This window comes from Prinia subflava, chromosome 10, assembly GCF_021018805.1.
Source record: "Prinia subflava isolate CZ2003 ecotype Zambia chromosome 10, Cam_Psub_1.2, whole genome shotgun sequence".
In the NCBI taxonomy this organism is placed as follows: domain Eukaryota; kingdom Metazoa; phylum Chordata; class Aves; order Passeriformes; family Cisticolidae; genus Prinia; species Prinia subflava.
In genome coordinates this window covers 27,968,992-27,989,594 of record NC_086256.1, presented here as the reverse complement: position 1 = coordinate 27,989,594, position 20,603 = coordinate 27,968,992, and the positions used below count along the sequence as shown (strand labels likewise).

At 47.8% G+C, this 20,603-nt stretch overlaps 1 protein-coding gene across 2 annotated transcripts in view; it reads left to right on the top strand.

Moving 5' to 3' along the window:
• The first annotated feature begins 5,171 nt into the window (after window positions 1–5,171).
• ACBD6 (acyl-CoA binding domain containing 6) overlaps window positions 5,172–20,603 on the top strand; it is an 81,899-nt gene continuing 66,467 nt past the window's right edge. Inside the window, exons 1-3 of one of the 2 annotated variants that reach the window (XM_063406600.1) lie at window positions 5,172–5,419; window positions 12,240–12,304; window positions 12,809–12,905. In XM_063406600.1, coding sequence (XP_063262670.1) covers window positions 5,222–5,419; window positions 12,240–12,304; window positions 12,809–12,905 — 360 coding nt within the window. In that variant the 5' untranslated portion in view covers window positions 5,172–5,221. The remainder of the gene's footprint in view (window positions 5,420–12,239; window positions 12,305–12,808; window positions 12,906–20,603) is intronic. The other variant, XM_063406599.1, reaches the window with a different exon arrangement.

The window sequence follows — 20,603 nt, the reverse complement described above, 5'->3', positions numbered from 1 at the left end:
GGGGACACACCGGGGGGAGAAGGAGCAGGGTTTTATCTCTCTGCTAAAGCTGTGAGTGTTCTGAGGAGAGAGGCAGAGCTCAGTGGCTGTCTCCCCTCCTCCCTCTCCCACTGCAGGGGTGAAGGCGAGCCAGGTGCTGTGATATGTGTAGCAATACATGTGAAAAATCAATATTCCTTATGGAAATCACAGGCACACACTGCCCTATCGCTGCCTGATGAGCCTGAGGCCCACGGCAGCACTCCTGTGCTCCAGGCAGCGAAGGAGGGGGGCTCTGCTCAAGGCAGAGCTCTGTGCTCTGGGGTCTGCTTTCTGCACCAGCATATGGGATTTGGGGAGCCCCCAGAGCTGGGAAAGCACATTCTGGAGCAGGGCACAGAGTAGATACAAGAGGTGGTAGCAGCATGGAAGAGAAGGTTGGGTAAAGCATGGAGCCCAAAGCATCGCCCTGGAGTGCTGCCTGCTGCCCAAAACTGGCAGCACAGCTTGGGTTTTCACAGGGAGGATTGTGTCATCTCGGGGGCCAGGGAAAAAGTTCTCAGGCATTAACCTCGTGTTCTGCCAAGAAAAGGCTTTGGCAGGCAGCTGCCACCCACGCAGCCCCAGGCTGCACACACAGGCAAGGCATGGGGCTGCTCAGCTTTGACAGGGCTGGGTGTGCCCCACGGGGCTGTTAGGCAAAGGCTCAGTCAGAATTGAGTCCCTCTTGGTCCCTCCTGTGCCCTGGCAGGGGGGTGGTGGGAGGCAGGACGGGGAGGAGGGTTCTCCCCCTGGGACACTGGTGCAGGGACCAAATCCCCCAAAAAGTGATGAGGGACACAAAGAAAAGGAGAGCGGCAGGATGAGAACGCATGCAACGGGTATCCTGGAGGAGCTCAGGGGACAGCAGGGGACATTTATTAACCACAGCAGCAGCTCTACCCACAGCAGGGGCAGGCTGAGGTGTGCTGGGGCTGTGCCACAGGAGGGGAGTGCTGGTGGCTCCCCGTGCCACTCGCCCTCGGGAGCCACACACATCCCCAGCCTGCTCTTCCTCCAGAGGCAGGTGTCTCCCACAGTAAAAGGCTACAAACAAACCAGCTCTCAATTGCCTCCTTCTCCTTTTGTTGTGGAAAAAAACCCAAAAGAATAATCATAGCTTGGCTCGCAGGGATCCCTTCTGATGTTGCTCCAGGCTGGCCAAGGCTTGGTGTGTGTGGTGGCCCCTGCCCTGTGCACAGGGACAATGACAGGTCTCCAGGCTGACCAGCAGCATGGATATGATAATTACGCAGGGATATTTTTTCCCTGCTTAGCACTGCTGGTCACAGCCTGTTATTGTGTCTTTGCTATCCTAACACAGGACCTGGGGCAGACCCACACACGCAGCCCTGCAAGGGCCCTGCACGGGTATTTTTTTACCACTTGGTGCTTGTGATGCCTCTGGTTTTGTGTGCTCTGCAGTCCGGGGCTGGGGGACTGGGCCCGATTTGACCTGGCTCATACCGGGATGCCTGGGGGCTCTCCCAGCCCTGCACCACCTCATGTTTGCAGGGAGTGGTCGGTGCACCCAGCACAAGGGCGTTGGCATTGGGATCCCCAAGCTGCTGGGAACCAGCAGCTGCATCGACACCATCCAGCAGAGCAGGAGCAGCACCCTGAGCCCAGCATCCCCATCCTCAGCGCTTCCACGATCCCAAAACCCCCACGGGCGCCCTGCATCAAACCCGCTCCCACGCCTGCCAGAGGGAGGGGGTGGGGGAAAGGATCAGACCCTCGGTGCAGTCACTCCTCAAATAAAAAAAAAAAAGTAAAAAGGCAAGGAAAAAGTGAGAGAGAGCTGGTAGGAGCTGTAAGTGCTCTAGAGAAAAAGCCCGGCGAGGCAGGGAGGCTCTCTCACCATGGAGACGCCCCGGGGAGCGTGCGGAGGCTGTGGGCTCCGGTTCATCCCCTGCGAGCGCTTGCCCCGAGCTGTGCACGGCGGGGTCCGCGCTGCCCGCCCGCTGCCCCGAGCGCCCAGCGGGGCTGGCCGGGCCGGCACGGCGGGATGGAGCCGAGCGGGGCTGCCGGGGAGCGCTGGGAGGACGAGTGCGTGTAAACACTGCGGTTTGTTTACCAGGCTGGTGTTAGGCAGGCATTTATTTTTATTTTTATTTTTATTTTTATTTTTATTTTTATTTTTATTTTTATTTTTATTTTTATTTTTATTTTTATTTTTATTTTTATTTTTATTTTTATTTTTATTTTTATTTTTATTTTTATTTTTATTTTTAATTCTTTCATTTTCATTTTCATTTAATTTTTATTTTTACTTTTAATTTGCAAGTGGCAGAGCCAAGTTGGTCCAGCCTTTTTCCCCTTTCCCAGTTCAAACCAGGGCTTCATCCCCCCTGCACAGGCTGTGGGGGTCACAGACTAGCAGGGTACCCTTTGTCCCCACAGAAAGCAGCTGGGGGAGGAGTGGGTGCTTGCAAGCACCTCCTGGCTGTGGCACAGCTGCATCTGTGCCCAGTCTGGTACTGGGCAGAGGCTGGGGCCCCGCTGCCTTCTCGGACCAGCTGGGATGCAGGGATCCCCTCCGTTCTCATGGGAGGCTGGGGTGTACCCACACTCATCCCACTTCAGGGACAGTGCCATGGTTTGGTGGCCCTGCATGGCTGTGCCCAGGCGCTTCAGTGATGACAGAAACATAGACTATCCTGAGCTGGAAGGGACACACAAGGATCACCGAGTCCAACCCATCACCCTGCACAGCAAAGTCCCAAAGGTCACACCATGTGTCTGAGAGTGTTGTCCCAATGTTCCTTGAATTTTGTGAGGCTTGGTGCTGTGACCACTTCCCTGGGGACCCTGTTCAGTGCCCAGCCACCCTCTGGGTGAGGAACCTTTCACTAAAATCCAGCCTAACCCTGCCCTGACACAGCTCCGTGCCATTCCCCCAGGGCCTGTCACTGTGATGCTCCAGCTTGCTGCCTTCGCTATTTTTGGGGTTTCCCCACCCTAAGTAAAACCTGCAGCACCCAGTGAGGCTGTTAAGAGAGTAAGAGCATAAAAGCCAGACTATTCCTGCCTCTCATGGAATGTCTTTCTTTTCCACAGCTCCTGCATTTTCCTCTGCAAGCCCCTGTATGGAAAAGTGGGGTTTGCTCACAGGCTGCTGAATGGAAAAGGCTGGCTTCTTTCCTCTTACTCTCTTCACAGCCTCACTGCGTGCCAGAGGCTTTTCTTAGAGGTGGAAAAAGCCCCAGCACAGCCAAGGCAGCAAGCTGGAGCATCACAGTGACAGGCCCTGGGGGAATGGCACGGAGCTGTGTCAGGGCAGGGTTAGGTTGGATTTTAGTGAAAGGTTCCTCACCCAGAGGGTGGCTGGGCACTGAACAGGGTCCCCAGGGAAGTGGTCACAGCACCAAGCCTTACAGAATTCAAGGAACATTGGAACAGCACTCTCAGGCAAATGATGGGGTTTTTGCAGCTATGCTGTGCAGGGTGGTGGGTTGGACTCGGTGATCCTTGTGTGTCCTTTCCAACTCAGGATGTTTTCTATTCTGTGGGTGAGTCGAGTGTGGCTGGGAGACGCCACATGCAGAGACCACGGCATGTGCAGGAAACACCCTCATCCTCATCCATCACCCAATGCCTCGGGGTGACACAGGGACCCCAAAACCAAGGCCCGCAGCTCGCAGCGCCCCCAGCACGGAGCGGGCGGGGGCTGCGGGGTGGCCGAGGGCTCCTGGGACACTCGGGGCTGCCGGGGCTGGAGGAAGGAGGGAGATGGCACTCGACAGCTGCGCCCTGGAGAAGGAAACCTTCAGCCCCAAGGTGCAGGGTTAAATATAAACCGCTTTGGGATGGCTCTTGGCCGGGACCCCCGGGCAGGGCAGGGAACCCATCTCGGGAGGATCCCGGCCACACCGGGCACTGTGTCCCGGCTTCATCCTGCTGATCCCGAACATCGTGTCCAGGGAAGATCCCGGCCATAGCGGGCACTGTGTCCCGGGAGGATCCCCGCCATACCGGGCTCTGTGTCCCGGGAGGATCCCGGCCATACCGGGCACCGCATCCCGGGAGGATCCCGGGCACCGCATCCCGGGAGGATCCCGGCCGTACCGGGCTCTGTGTCCCGGGAGGATCTCGGCCACACCGGGCACTGTGTCCCGGGAGGATCCAGGCCATACCGGGCTCTGTGTCCCGGGAGGATCCCGGCCATAGCGGGCACTGTGTCCCGGGAGGATCCCGGCCATACCGGGCTCTGTGTCCCGCACACTCGCCCCACGCTCGCCGGGATGGTCCCGGAGCGGCCCGCGAGTGCCCTCCAGTGGTCCCGGGAGGAAGAGGAGGAGGAGGAGGATTTAGATGATGGCGAGGCGGAGAGGGCCGTGGCAGCCCCGGGACGGGACCGCGGGGGACGCGGGTGGCAGCCGGGAGCAAAGGGGGTTTGGGGGCGCGGGAGGGGCTGCCCTGAGAACCTGAGGCTGCCCCATCCCTGGAAGTGTTCAAGGCCGGGTTGGACGGGCTTGGAGCGAGCTGGTCCAGCGGGAGGTGTCCCTGCCCATGGCGGGGGGTAGAACTGGATGATTTAATATCCACCCCCTTAACCTATCCCCCGTGCTGGGCACTGGGGAGTCACACCTTGAATCCTGTGTCCAGTTCTTGGCCCCTCAATTCAGGAAGGACATTGAGGTGCTGGAGCGAGTCCAGAGAAGGGAACAGAGCTGGGGAAGGGTCTGGAGCAAAGTTCTGGTGAGGAGCGGCTGAGGGAGCTGGGGGGCTCAGGGGAGATCTCGCTCTCTCCAACCCCCTGACAGGAGGGTAGAATGAGCTCAGTGTTAGCCTCTTCTCGCAGGTAACAAGCGACAGGATGAGAGGAAACGGCCTCAAGTTGCAGCAGGGGAGGTTAAGATTTGATATTAGGAGAGTTTTTATATGGAGAGGGTTGTCAGTCTTTGGGACAGGCTGCCATAAGCATTCAAAAAACGCGTGGTTGTGGCACCTGAGGACATAGTTCAGTGGTGAACACTTTGGTGCTGCTGGGGGAACGCCCGGACTCGATGATCTTGGAGATCTTTCCCAACCTAAACGATTCTGTCAGTCCACGTCATGTCGCCGATCGCCGACACGCGGATCCTCGGCCTGCCGGAACCCTCGTGCGCGGCGCGCGTTTCCCGCGGGCGGCGCGGGCGCGCGTACCGAGGCGCGGCGGGGGAGCGTGTTGTGGGGCGGACCGGGGCGGGCGCGGGCCGCCATGGCGTCGCCCCCGCTGTCGGCGGCGGGCGGGAGCGGCGGCGAGCTCAGCTCGGGCTCCGAGGCGGCGGCCACGGGCGCCGCGCCGCCGGGCCGGGACCTGCCCGCGCTCTTCGAGCAGGCGGCCGAGCGGCTCCCCTCGCTGCTGTCCGTCGCCAGCAAGGAGCAGCTGCTCTACCTGTACGCCCGCTACAAGCAGGTGAGGCGGGACCGGCCCGCGGGCTGAGCGCGGCCCCGGGGCGGGCCGGGCGGGGGCCGAGGCCGGCTTGGTGCCCCGAGGGGCCGGGCCGGGCCTGGGGCTCTCCCGGGGCCATGTGCCTGCGGGCTGCGGCCCACAGCGCGGCAGCGGTGCGAGGAGGAAAGTTGCGTCCCGGGCGAGGGCGGGAGCGGCGGTGGCTCCCTCCGGGACAGCGCCGGCTGCGCCCGGCGGAGGCGGACGGGGTCTGGGGGGACAGAGCCCCGCCACATCTGGGGAAGAGTGGCTGGGAAGTGCCCCCGCGGGAAGGGACCTGGCCGTGCTGGTCGAGAGCAGCTGAACTGAGCCCGAGAAGGCCAAGGGCATCCTCGGCTGTGTCAGCGGTAGTGTGACCGGTGATAAATAACAGGGAGAATAGAAATCTTCAGTTCCAGCGGGAGCGGGACAGTGACCGAGCCCCTGCGCTGGGCATGGGTGAGCCGCGGCTCAAATTCTGGGTTCGGTTTTGGGCTCCGCGGTTCAGGAAGGACACTGAGGTGGTGGAGCATGTCCAGAGAGGGGAACAGGGCTGGGGAAGGGCCTGGAGCATAACTCTAGCGAAGAGCAGCTGAGGGGGCTCAGCCTGTAGTAAAGGAGGCTCCGGGGGAACTTTGTTGCTTTCTGCAACCACCCGAGAGGAGGCTGTGGCCAGGTGGAGGGTGAGTTCTGCTCCCGAGTAACGTGACAGGACAAAAGGGAATGGCCTTAAGCTGGACCGAGTGCAGTTCAGGTTGGACATCAGGAAGAATTCCTCACTGCAAGGGTGGTCAGGCATCGGAAGGGGCTGCCCAGGGAGGTGATGGAGTCACTCACTGTTCTTGTTAAAAACAACTGGACGTGGCCCTTAGTGCCATGGTCTGGTTGTCAAGGTGCTGAATAGGTCTAAGGTTGGACGCGGTGATCTCAGAGGTCTTTTCCAAACCAAATGATCCTGTAAATCCATCACCCTGGTTGTTCTTCCTCACCTCTCCACCTCGCTCAGTGTGAGTGGCCCTGACGCCGCATCCTTTGAACAACAAGAACCAGACTCAGATTCTGCCAGCAGAGGTCCAGGCTGGATATCAGGAAAAACTTCTTGCCTGAAAGAGTGGGCAAACACTGGAATGGGCTGCGCAGGAAGGTGGTGGAATGACCATCCCTGGAAGGGTTTAAAACCAAGCAGACGTGGCACTTTGCAATGTTGTTTAGTGGGAGTGGTGATGGTTTGGCCAAAGGTTGGACTGATCCTGGAGGTCTTTTCTCGCCTTGATGATTATGTGGCATTGGTTTGGCTTGTGGTTGAAATTGGTGTGGAGGACCAGCTCCACAGCTGAGCAGGTTAGTTCTGAGTGTAATCTTGAGCACAACCCCCATTTCCCCTCAGCCCCCCTGAACTGAACAAGCTAGGAGATGCATCCTGTGGGAACTTCTTCCTTCTGCAGGAGAAGTTACATAAAACAAACCAAACAGAGCACTGGATGCAAAGGACTGTAACAATCACTTGGAGAAACAAAACTGTCAGTGTTGTTACACCTGGAAGATGAAAGAGTAAAACTACAAGTATAGGCTGGATGGAGCAACGTGTTGTAGTGGAAGGTTCCCTGTCCATGCCAGGGGGTTGGAACTAGGTGATCTTTCAACCCAAACCATTCTGCGATTCTGTGGCTCAAGTGTGTGGCAAGAGGTGCTGCCTCAGCTTGAGAACTGAATCCCACTCATTTGGATGAACAAAGTTGGGTGTGCACATCTTCCATATATGTTCCTCCCATGTGGATTACCTGTGTCCTACTACTGCCATGCATAAGTGCTCTCAATTTTTTTTGTGCAATATTTAATTATCCTCTAAGCTGGCGGCTCCCAGGCTGTGGTTTGTGGACCAGTAATTATGTTAAAAGCAGGCTGGTCACGTGAGGTTTTGTTTTCAGACTGTGCTTAGTGCTTAAACAGGACTCCAGGTTTCTCTTTCCCTTGTAAGAAAAAGGAGGGTAGGAAAAAAAATACAAAGAGAATTTTGCAATGCCCAGGATGAGAGAAAAAAGATGTCTTTTCTATAATTTTTTGTCTGTATTCTCAGGATGCTTGTTGCACATAATGTCTTTATTTTTTGCTCTGTTTCAAATGCTTTGTGACTATCCTGGGTGGAAATGGGAAGGGATTGCTTGCTTGCCAGCTCATGATTATCCACAGACTACAGGGGGTTTCCTGGTGTTAGCTCTGTAAGACCAGTAAGGAGTTTAATTAAAAACTGCAAAAATCAGAAGCTGTTTCACAAGAGGTTTGATACAAGTCAGAAAAAGCTGACAATTAACACTTTGTCAGCACAGATTTCCAGTTGCCTTCCACTGAGAAGAATAGGGCACTTCAGTCTCCTTCTCCTGTGTCCCTGATCAAGCAGGATGTGACAGCAAGTGTCTTTGTGCTCCTTGGTTTCAGGCTGTGCTTGGCTCCTGGATTTCTGTGCCCTCCCAGTTCGGAAAGGTGCCCTCCCTGTCACAGAGTGCCTGGTGCTGGCACTGGCCATGGGAGAGGTTTGCTAGCACAGCCACTGCAGGATTATGCCCTGCTAACTTTAAGTTTTGCAGCATTTTGTGCTTTAAATCAAAACGAAGGCACTTAATGCAAGTTTTCTGTATTTAATTATAGCAGCCATATCAGGATGCATAATGAGCTGCTAATATATTACCCCGGTGGACGGTGGAATTGCTGGCACACAAAAGGTGCTGACTCAGATCTGTCCACTGTCCTTGATTTGGCATCCTTGTCTTTTCCCAGTTTAGTGTTTTGTGTCACCGGAGGCTTTGATTTAAGATACAGCACCGTCATAAAAGAGGTGACAGTAACAGCTGAGCTCTCTGTTAAAATACTGTACATTATTTATTTCAAACTGTTTGGGTATATAGGCATTTTCCTGGAATTTTATTACCTTTTATTGGAGGCCATTTCAGGATTTTATTACTTTTCTCTCTGATTTTGTTTATGTGTCAGAGACCTGAAAATAAGGGAATTGCTTAGGTGTCATCTCCAGTGAGGTTTTTAGAAGATGTTGCTGAGTTTATGACTCTGCCCCACAAAAGGAGGAACAGACCAGTCCATAAGGCTCTGGACTGGGACTGATTTTTCTTTCCTTCCACTACTTTCTGTGTGGCTTTGGGCAAATCACTGGGCCTTGTGTTTGTTGTGGTGAAGTGAAGGGAGCACTTGCCCATCACGTGGAGGATGTAAAAATCGGAGGTTCAGAAGGTGCAGTGATGGAGACCAATGTCGCAGTGGTGATTTAGGTAGAGGAGGGGATCCAGAACTTGCTGGAAATTATTTGACTGGGAAAACTGCCCTGCCAGAGGAGGATGTGTCCATGTAAATGCTGAGAGGCACTGGCAAGCTGGAAATCCAGTGCTGACAGCAAAATGGGGCCTGTATTGTCTCTGAGTGTGGGCTCAAGGATGTAATACCAATTTTGCTTGATGTCTTTCATGTATTGTGGAATATGATGCCACAAGCCTGTCCTGAGCACGGGAATTTCTGCCTGCAGCTTCCTGTTGCACGGAACCGTGCGATGGCACTGACCTGGCTGTTACCAGTGTCACTCTGTCGCTCTGGGATATGCAGTCCCTTGGTCATCATGACCCCCCTTCTGTGGTTGGTGTTTGCTTGTCCTTCCTTACACCCCATCTTCAGTCAGGGCTTTCCCATGGCTTGGGGCAGAGCTGTGGGCAGGAACAGGCAGGAATTGCTGTTTTGAGAAAGCAGTTTAGCTTACCTGGCTTGTGTACAGTGACAGCTTAGTCCTGCTGTCCATGGAGGTTCTGTTCTTGTTATTGCTCCGTAGGGAGGCTGCAAATACAATTCACCTTACAAGATTTACAGTCAGGTAGGAATATTTGGCTGGAACACCCCACTGTATAAATATATTGGCAGAAAAATTAGCAAAGAGCCTTTTAACCACTACCAGGGAGGAGCAGTCGTGGAGTAAGGTGTGAGGAGAATCTTAAGGTTCCTCACTGTGTGGAGCAGCAGCTGAAGGTGCATGGGGATGGTGAACAGCATTAACACAAATCTGAGTGATGCCTTGGGAAGGCTGACCTGAAACAGAGACTGCACAGAGTAGAGAGTAAAGTAGATATTTATGGAAAGGCCTCCAGGATCCACCTTGGGCAGGACAGGGCCTGACCAGGGCTACATCCAAGATGGACTAAGAATGGTCATAGAATGGTTGACCAGTCATGAGATCTCACATTTTTATAAGTTTTGATTTATTTTCATATTAGGGTTTAATTGTCCAATTGCAACTCCAGGTTGTGAGGTCCCATCCTTCTTGTTCCTCCCTTCAGCCACCCTTGTTTGTGCTTTTGGGCCTGAAAGTTGTCCTTGGTGTTCAGCAGGAAAAGGATTTGTTTTGTGTCCCTGCTGTGTGAAGAGAGCTCAGCAGCGCTGAATGTGAGGCTCAGAACTGCAGCACAGGCAGCAGAATCTGAATCTGAAAAATATGAAATCTGAAACTTAAGGCATCATGAGCATCTCTCTCTCTCTTCTGAATGGCAATGACCTTCAGCTCTCAGGTGAAGGCCTCATCCAAGGTTTCCAAATTTATTTTGGCCACAGATGGAGATGTCTGCAGACACTGCCTGTTTGGGTCACGTTTGTGCGACTCAGGAGAATAGTGCCTGCAGGCAACTCTGCATGCAGAAGCAATACCAGGAAGTTTTTAATGCATTCTGGCTGTCATGTTCTTTTAATGCAGCTGATGAACTGTAAATGAGGAGAGCTGAGCATCCAGTGACCAGTCAGCACCCTAGAGACCTTCAATAATTATTTTCTGGACACTGAATGAGAAAGTCTTAATTTAAAATACTAATACAGGCTCTTGGCTTCATGCTGGCTATGGAGTAAAACAGCTTTTGAGTCCTCTAGGGAAGTAGCAGGAGGACAGAGTCCTGCACAAAATTTTGCCGTTTTTTTTTGTCAGTATTGGCATGTTAAACTCCCCCTCCTCAGCTGTCAGGCTCGAGTCCTCTTTTATGTTCAATTCCTCATTGGTTTCTCCTGCATTGTGAGCCTTGCCGCAAAAAGAGAGGAGCCAAAATCTTGTGTTTTATTCTTTCCAACAAAACCACTGCAAGCCTTTTTAATGTACCTTAAAATAGCAAGCAGGGCACAAGTGCACTTTTTTCCCCCTCTTGATGGATGAAATTTAACTACTGTTCTTTGATTTGTATTACTATCAATGTTACTAACAGTCTTCCCCAATGCTAAAACAACCTTTGAGTGCCAAATCTCCAGAGAGGAAACTGCTGTCGTGTTTTGATGATGGCAGTGGAAAATTAATATTAAAACAGATTTATTTTTTTTATCTATCTTGGCCAATTTCTGCAGGTTGGCTGTTGAACTAAAGAATTGCCAAGCAGGCGTTTTCCATACAGATAATGAATTTGCATTTTATTCCCTAGTTTGTTTTGCTTTTTAAAACAAGTGGTCCAATCCACCTCAGAGCACAGAAAAAAACATTTAGACTACATGAATTGTGACTGATTTATAGAACTTAACTGTTGCTAGCCTATTCTCCTATTTCTCCATGAAATGCAATATGTTGTTTTAAAGACCAGCTAAGATGTTCTAATTTGGATGAATTGCTCACTGGGAGACAGTCAGATGTACAGAAAATTAATTTCAGTTACAGTCACTCGTATCCTCTAACACTTTAAATGAAAACATAGTGTAACTAATAAATATCTCTCAGCATGGGCATGCTCTCTTTAAAGCCTGATTAATGCTTCCATCCTCAGCATAAAATCCCCACCCTGTTAAGGTGAAGAATTGTTAGTTGATTTAAGCACTTCACCTGCCTGAGCACTTGAGCATATTTCATAAAACATTTTGCTGGATGCAGTTTGGTTTTGCTTGGCTAACAAAACGTTTCTCCAGAAGCCTTTGCCCACTTCCAGGATGTACCTGTGTCCCCTCCCTGGGGTCCTGATCTGTGCTGTGCCCTGTCTTAGGGGGGCTTGCTGCTTCCCAGGAGCTGCTGCTCTGGGTCAGCTCTGACTTGTAGCCTTTCACCATCATCCTTGTATGAAAAAAATTTTACACATGGAAAACTGCCTGAATCTCCCTTGCACCAAGTCCGTTTTACACTGGCCATGACACCTTTTTTCCATGTATCTATCCTGGGTTCTGGCTCATTCCCTTTCTTCCTTGTGTTTTTTAATTTCAGCTCCCCCCAACACCTTAATTTCTGCCTTGCTTCTGACAGATCGGTTCATCTCTGGCACTCAGGCCTTGACTTGTCTCTCATGCAGTTCTTCCTGCAGCCAGATGCCTTGGGGCAAATTCAGGAGCTGCCTGGCATTCCTTTGCTCCAAGTTGCCTTCCAGAGGACCTTGAAAATAATGAAACAAAGTCTGTTTACTCGAGCTTTGTGCGGAAGCAGGTGAATTTCAGCTGTAATGAATAATCATCTCTGTAGAAGCCCTAATCAACAGAATTTTTCTTTATGCTGGTGGAGGATGAGGCATTTGGCTGGGTAATAAACATAACATTAGTGAGAAATCACTCGCTGGTTATCCCTGTGGGTAATGCATGCAAAAGAAATGAGCTGCACAACAAAATTGCTTCCCGTGCATCATGCAAAGCAAACCCAGGGATGCAGAGGTGCTAAAGCAGGGGTAACATGGGATTGATGAAGTTGTTTCCTAAAAAACCCTTTCTTCTGGCCTTATGACGTGGTTACCCTGAAACCACCAGAACACAGAATTTTCCTTGCGCAAGTCCCCTTTGTTTTGTTCTGACAGAGGAAATTTCTTTTCTTTAGGTGAAACTTGGAACCTGTAACACCCCCAAGCCAAGCTTCTTTGATTTTGAGGGAAAGCAGAAATGGTAAGAGGAAATCCTTATCATTCCTAGCAGTTCTTGCTCTACTTTTTGTTGCGTCTTGTCTCATCTGTTGACTAGTTATGGATCTTGGGGATGTCAGCTCAGAGAGTTGCCTCTGGAATGGCTTTAAAATCTTTTGTTTAGCAGGGAAATGTTTGCTGTTATGCCTGATACAGATGTGAAATGCCAGACTCCTGTATTTAATGTCTTCATCCAGAACTGGCATGCATACAGCAAAAATGTGAAAATAGCTGCAGCTCTGTGAACACAAGCTGTGTTCCAGCCTGGATCAGGATCCCTTGAAAGATCCTTTCACAACAGAGCTGCACTGACACTGGCCATTCACGGCCTCAGAGAAAAGTTGACCATTTCCAGCTGAATCAATGATGGCTTTGCATGCCCAGAAAGGATTTTGATGAATCTGTTTGCTGTGTTCCACTGATGCCACTATAAAAACACCTTGTGCTGTCTCTGAGGGGCTCACAGATGTTTTGCTGTTGCTCGTAGGGAAGCTTGGAAAGCCCTGGGAGATACCAGCCCTCACCAAGCCATGCAGGAGTACATCGCTGCAGTGAAAAAACTCGACCCCAGTTGGAATCCGCAGGTAGGAAACGTGGAAATATCCTTCGGAAAACAAACCAGCCTCGTCTTTGTGAGGCTGACAGTGGTTCAGCTTCTCACAGCCTTTAATTGCTGCATGGCAAACTTCATTTTGAGCAGATTAAAGTCTAAATTCGTTTTAAAAACTCTCCCTTTGTTATGACTGAAGCATGAAGAGCCATCTCTTTCATTCATAATCATCTTCATTACAGCGAGCGCATGCACAGGGTTGGTCTGGCTGTAGTGATCTAATTTATTTTGCTCTTATTGGTTCGTGCTGTATTTAGCATGTAAAGATACTTTTTATCCTTTTCTAATCCTTCTCTTTTCAACTACTATTTAAATGTTGATCAATAGAAAGCAATCTCCATGAAAGTGACATGAACTGAATGATCAATTCTAAAAATGTTTCCTTTTTGTTTCCATGCAGCAAATTACCAAATCTGATTATGATTAGGTACTCCAACATAACAAGTCTGTATCTGTGTGTTATAGGGAGACTGTACTGTCATTTTAATTAATTTGTCTTTCATCTACCAGGTTTATTACTTGATTGAATCCTTAAGGGTGTCTCCTGTTTATAGACTGACTTTGATACAATTTTTGAAGAGGATTGCTCTTTAGAAAAAGTATAGCCTTTGGAAATAGAGTGGAGATATTTCACTAATAGTGAAATGCTGAAGACATGGTAATTTCTTCTTATGGTCAGAAATTTGTTCTTCTGTGCTCCTGTGCTTTGGAAGCAAAATCTTGTGTGAATGAATCAAGAATTTGATTTTAAGTTGTCTTCTGATGCTATTCTTGAGACCTAAGGTTAATTTTTTTTTCTCCACTAGTTCATGTTTCATGCCATTCATAGTGTTTTTGCAGCTAAGAAAGATTATCATTTAGAAAAAATCCTTTTTAATGCCCTTGGAGAAAATAGTTTTATGTACTGTGCAATTAGCCAAAATTAGCTGCCTGCTGGGTAAATTCTTGCCAGGCTAAAATTCTCATGCAGAAATAAAGTAATTTCTAAAAATCTGTGTACAATCCTGAATGAAGTAAGTGTCAAGTGAAACACTTGAGTATTAATTTAAAAATGAAAAAATAATCAAACAAAATACTTAGTGCTTTCCTGAACAAATTTTTCAGCATGGTGACAGGCTTAGCTTTTTGGGTATTCCCTTCACCTCCTTGCCTCAAACACACCTTGCCAGAGAAGCACTTACTTATCAGAGTTCTGAGCTTCAGGTTACAAAACTGTCAGCCAGGAAAGAGGAGTAATATGTTTGTACAAAACAAATATTTTAAAGAATCCACACAGCAAACAAAGAAAGGCTGGCAGCACTGTTCCTCCCCTCTTCCCCTGAGGTGGTTACCTTAGCAGAAAATGTCATTTAAAAGTCAGCATTGAAATAAAGGTGGCTTTGCTTTCTTCACAAGAATTCACCTGTCCTTCTAATTTAATCATCCTTTAAATTCCACTTTTATGGGACCAAAATGCTCTCAGGAGTCCTCTCTGATGCATCTCGTGCTGCTCTCCTGTTCTTCCTTCTCCCCACCAAATCCACGTTCCGGAGCCACGAGAGGGAGCTCTGTTCTTTAAAATGATGGAGACGCATGTGTCAGGGGATGGAGATAAAGCAGCTACTTTAGTCTTCAAATTTCGGATTGGATTTATAGAAAAGAGCTGTGGGTGTATTACAGGGTGCTTCATCACTGTCACTGTGTCTCCTTTACATGCTCATCTGCTGGGTTCCTTCAGGTTTTTCTTATGTTCGATAGATTGTGAATCAAATACTCCAAATGCTTTGTTAAAAGCAGGATCAAGTGCATGTTACAAATTTGAAAAGTTTGGCTTTCATATCATTATGAATAATAAATAGTAATTACACTACAAAAGTGTTCCATTTCTTATTGTGTATCCTTATGAATTTTGCTATTTTAAAGCTTTCTCAGTGTTCCCAGCTTACTTTTTCTTCAACTGTTCACCTCATCTGTTAAAGTTGCTCTTTTTTGTTATTTTAAATCCTCCTCGGTCTCCTGCTTAATATATTTGCAAAAGGGCTTTATTGTCTTGGTCCTTTAGTAAAATTTTAAGTTTAAAACCACTTATTTTTTTCATAGGTTTACTTTTTCCTCAGCAGATTTGCTGCTGTTCTGCAGCCTTCAGGCTGTCAGTGTTTTTGTTAAAAAATAGAATGGAACTATAGAAATGCAGTATTTCTTGTGCAGTCCAAATAGATCCACTTCTTCATTCCTTTTTCTTATTTCTTCATTGATTCATTCTTTCATATTGAAGTTTTTCTTTATTTGTACACTTCCAGCATCAGATTTACCCGCTTTAATTTAGTATCTTTGTTTTGGATGGGAAAACAAAAAACAAAGTAAAAGGGTTCTGATGCAGGACTGCCCTGAATTTGTGTCCAGAAGCAATGAGAACTCTATCAGCAGCTCAGATCTCGCTGCTTCCTATTCCTGCACTGACTTTGGAGTACCCACACTCCACTAGGAGACAGCTGAATGTGGAGAGGCAGCAGCACAGCTGTTCTCTGCTCTCTGAAGTTTGTGTGCCATTTTTGACAGTATTTCCTTGGCTATTTCCAATGTGGTTTAGCTTCTTTTTCACCCTTGCTGCCTGCGGGTTGTCTCATAGTCTTGCCTCATCTTCTCTTTGAGAACTTTGTCTAAAGCCTGGGAAGAAATTATCATACTGCACTTATTCTCAGCAATTTTGTTTGCTGGAGAATCTTTAAAATTAACAGGTAACCCTGAGGATCTTTGAGGCGAGGTCCATTGTCTTTACATCCATGAAGACATGGGAATCTCATGGCTATGTTTGTCTAGAACCAGTAATCACAGTGGCCTTTCAGGATATTTTGCAATTGAGCCCTTCTGTGTTGGCATGGTCTTATTTTGTGTTGTGGGTTGTTTCGTTCCTTTTCCCAAGAACAGCTGTTGGTAGGAGCTCAGGAATATTCTTTTCCACGCTGTCTCCATTCTCCTCTTGATGCAGTCTTCCTTCGTCATCTTCTACCTTGTAGCACATCTTTTGTTTCTTGTGAGTCATTCCTTTCTGAATGTCTGAAGTCTGAAGTTCCAGGCAGTGGAAAGGTAATTGCTTGGACCAGCTCAGCTCTATTTGCATATTTCAGAGACATCACCTGTCCTTCAAGTCTATTCACTCTTCCTCCAGAACAGAGAATAATTTATGAAGCCATTCTTTTGCATTCTCCAGCCTGAAACAGAAACATTCCATGCCGTCAGCACCTCCCACTGCTTGGGTCCTTCACAAAGGAAGATGTGTCCCGGCTGCATCTCTTCTCCTATGTTCACCCGTCCTTTTCCTGCTTGACTGGCAGCAAATGACAGCTGCTTTTGGTGGCTTTGGCTGGCATGAGCGTGGTGGTGACACTCCCTGCCCTCCCTGCCCGCCACCGCCTGCATGTCCCTGTGGCTCTGCACTCCCAGTGCTGTCCTGCAGCTTTGGCAGTGGCCTCAGGGATTTGGGGATGTCACCTTCAGAAGAGGGGTGTCCTTCCTGCAGTCCCTTGGTTCTCGTGTACATCACTGCGTAATTGAGCTCTTCACTACTTGCAGCATTTGAGTCGTAGTGGCTGCTTGCAGTCGCCCACACATTCCGAAATTCTCATCTCTCTTGTGTGTTGGATGTCACAAATCCCCACTGGCCTCAACCATCCAGGTTTGTCAAACCCAAAGAAGCAGAGGCAGGCCAGCACTTCTTTTCTTAGCAGCACTGAGCGTGTCCCTTGCACCGAAACGCTGTCGCAGGGCCGTGGGTGGAGGTGTGACACGACTGCAGCGGGGTGGCCGGAGCTGTTATTGATCCGCTCTTGTAACGAGATGGTTATATGGCACGGCTCAAACAATCAAAATAAATAATAAAAAAAGCATCCAGATTTGCTCAGCACATTTAGCCTTCCATTTGCTGATTGCAATTTTGGCATCGCTTGGTTCTACATATTTCCTTTTCCTATTTCTTATATTGCATATTTACCAGTTCCAGTCTGAACAGCTTGTCACTACTAACTTCAGTGGTATCCTTTCCCAAACACTTAGATGCCTCTTCCTATTTGCTTTGAGTGCTGAAACTCACTTAAAGGAGGACTTCAAGATTTTCTATTTATATATCAAAGTTTAAAAAGTTGGCATTTTAACTTGTTTGACTCGGCTTCACCAATAATGCAGTTAGTCAGATTTCTGCTGTGTAATGAGGAAAGTTGGAGATCAGGATTCTGAAGAGCAGAAACTTCTCTCTAAAGGAAAGAGAGATCCACCTCAAAAAAAACCCAGCATTCACCAAACATCTTTTTGATTCTTAAAAGTATGAAGTCCCAGTTCTGATGTTTGCAGGGGAGAAAGTTGCCCGTGTTTAAGTACTATTCTGTGCCTTGTCTGAGTAGGAGAAGATTTAATTCTCCGTACTCTGGTCCAAATAGTGAATGGCAGTAAAATCTCTGCTTTGCTGGGTTGGTGTGGGAGCACCAGGTCATGCCAGGAGAGGAGCCTTGTGGAACAGAAAGGCTCATGAAACACAGAACAAACTTCAGAGTGAATAAAATAGCAAATGCATGATTGCTGCAGGCTCAGAGCAGTCCAGTAAGCTGGAAAACCTTTGGGAATAAAACAAATGGATTTGTCCATTGGTTGTTTTTGCAGGAAGTACTGCAGGGGGCAATATTTGACAAGGTGGGTGGCCAGGTACCCTGTGCCCAGGGCTGGGCTCCATTCCTTCTGTCTTCTGGTGAAATAACCTTTCTCTGTCACATTTATGTGCAATAAGCAAGTTGAAACCTAAAATGTGAGAAAAAGAATTTGCGGGTCAGGGATACAGTGAAAAGCAGGAGAAAACAATTCCCAGATTTGCAGAAGAGCTAAGGTCTATGTGTTCCTTTGGCAGGTTGCACCAGGTGTTAACTGAGTAATTTTAACAGTTGATTTAATTGATGAGCCTCTTGTATTTAAGTGAGCTCTCCAAGGCAGCTTAGAATCTCTGTAGTATAGGTTCTCCAAGAGAACTGAAAAAATTCTGTAATGACTCAAATACAAACTCTGTTTCCAATGATATAAAAAAAAATTGGAAATCAAAACTTGAATTTTTCTTAAATTTGGATTCATATCTCAAGTTTGCCCTGTTGATATCTGGAACAAGAAGCTTTGATTTTTGCAGCTTACAGGTTTTATGTCTGGTTAACTTCTAAGAATTAGATTAGTGGCTGGTAAATGCAGTTTCAGGCTGAAATCTGTGGATTTCTTGTTTAGTTCTGCAGGCCAGCAGAATTTCTTCTGGAAATTAAGAAATGCATTAGAAAAACTGTTTTCTGTAAACAAAATGAGTGCACCCATCGTGTTTTCCTGCTTTGTCTATCAGTCAAACAGATGTCTCCCTTGATAATCTGGCCCAGCAGCCACTGTTTGTGGTTGGGAAAGAGCAGCAGCGTGGTGTGGGCAGGATTACAAGGGGGATGGGAAGAGCAGGAAGGGAAGAGACCTGTTTGGGTCTCTCTCTGCCTGTCACCAGCAGCAGTGAGCTCACATACCTGCTTTGTTTGGGGAAATATCTCAATTTATGGCTTCCTGTGCTGCGAGGTCAAAAACTTTGAAAAATAGCGACTTTATTTCTTCTGTAGTATAAAAGCAATTTAATTGCATCGTGTAAAGTGGGCACTAATCAAATTATGGCTGTGCTCCCCAAAGCTTGCTGTCCTGTGCTAATGCAGTACACTGGGAAGAGGAGCTGTGGAACAGAGCTGCAGGGGCTCTGCTCTGCGCATTTCTTTATATGGATCCTGCTGTGGCACTTCATCCTTAGAGAATTTCATATCTGACTTTTTGTTTGGTTTTTTAAACCCAGATGTTGTTAATAAGAATAACAAGAATAATAATTTCTAACAAAATGCAGAAAACAAAGATCACTGTTTGCTCTACACTTTTTTTTGAAAGCCTTTATTTCAGTGATGACCACATTGGAAGAAGCATACCACTGAAACAATTTGTAAACTCTAATCAAGCTCTTCCCCTTTGAAAACAAAACAGAGCAAAGCCAAATCATCACCCTGTATTTTTTTATTATTATTCTTTTAGCAGAAAACAAAGCCCTAGAAATTAAGATTAAAACCAGAAAATAGATCCACCCCAGGCTTCTGGCTTTGGGGCATGTAAGACTACAGTGTCCTCTGCTTTTAGACAATCTGCTGAGTTGTTTTTTTGTGAACCACATTGGGGTATGTAATAGTTTTGAAGGTTTTTATATCCTGAGAAGGTTTAGATCTTAACACACAGAGGGATTCTTCTGCCCTGCTGCCTTTTGCCAGCTGTCTGAGGGACAGTCTCCAGCAGGCAAGTGGAGTTATTGGAGGATGCAGTTATTTACTGTGCGTGGCTCACAAAACCTTGCAGTTCGTGCGCACTGCACTCTTACTTGTGAGACTAGAGGTGAAGTGACCCACCTTATCTTATCCAAGTTGGAAAAAAGGGCACTTTGTTATCTGCAAAATTAGACTTTAGGTGCTTTGCTTTTGGAGCATGCTTTCAGAATCAATTTTTCTTATTATCAAGGGGATGGTTTGTTGTTCCTCTTGTGTCAGAAACTAAAATACCACACTACAAATACAAATTAAACTTCCCCATTCTTCTGCAATAAAGGTGGGTAGTGTTGCTTTGCTGCATCTTCTCATGAGGAGTGTGTGCTGATGCTTTAAGTCCTTGATGCAGATCCTACTCACTAACAAAGCTGGCCATAGGTGATTTGCTGCCTTTCTGTCCCTGTCTTTGAAAGTAACTCACCTGCCAGGCATCGGGGTGCTGTGCTGGTAGGGCTTGTTTGGGGACAAGTTTGATCAATCACAGGGGTTTTTCTCTCCTGCAGCCTTTTATTGTAGAGCACAAAACAAAATGCCAGACCCACGCTGAGATTTTCAGTTGTTTGCAATTGTGGCTCTGGCAAGCTGAGCAGAAGTGAAGAAGTTAAAATGAACAAGCATCTCATAGTAGAAATATAAACAGCTGGAATATGTGTCAGCTTCCCACCCCCTGGGAGTCTGTTGGATTGTTCTCTTTGATTTTACATCTCTGCAGAAATTTATGGTCTGGGCTCCTTTTATTTATGACATTCTGATCCTCGACCAAGCGATTGATTGAAATACAGCAGTGCCAAGCTGCAAGTCTGTATTTCAGAGAGGCTGAAGTTTAGGCAGCAAACCAGCAATGCAGTCGTGGATTGAAGGCTGCACTGGAATCCTGTACAGAGGTTGCCCACATTTCTATGCCCCAAAGCTTGTTCAAAGGAGAGAATTATCGTGACAAGGGTTATACCTCTTCTCTCTCCCACCTTTCAAGCTGCCTGTTCTTGCTGAAAACATACTGTATGTTAAATATGCAATCTTCCCAGCCCTCCAAGGGCTAACTTTGGTTTGCAGAGATGCTAGTCCTCATTTTTCCAGCTCAGATCCAGCAGTGTTGATGCACTCTGTTGTTAGTGTGCTGTGAGTAGCATAACATATTCTCTTGCAGCTGCTTGGATGTAACAGCAGTGGGTTTTGAGAATTCCAACCAAGAAATTGAGGGGGGCCACCATTAGTGATTTTGGTTAAAGATTAATATTTAAGCATTTTTCTTCTGAATACATCACTGAATTAATTTTCACCATCTTGCACTGATTACAGAAATATTACAGAATATACTATTTGGGATGTATTCA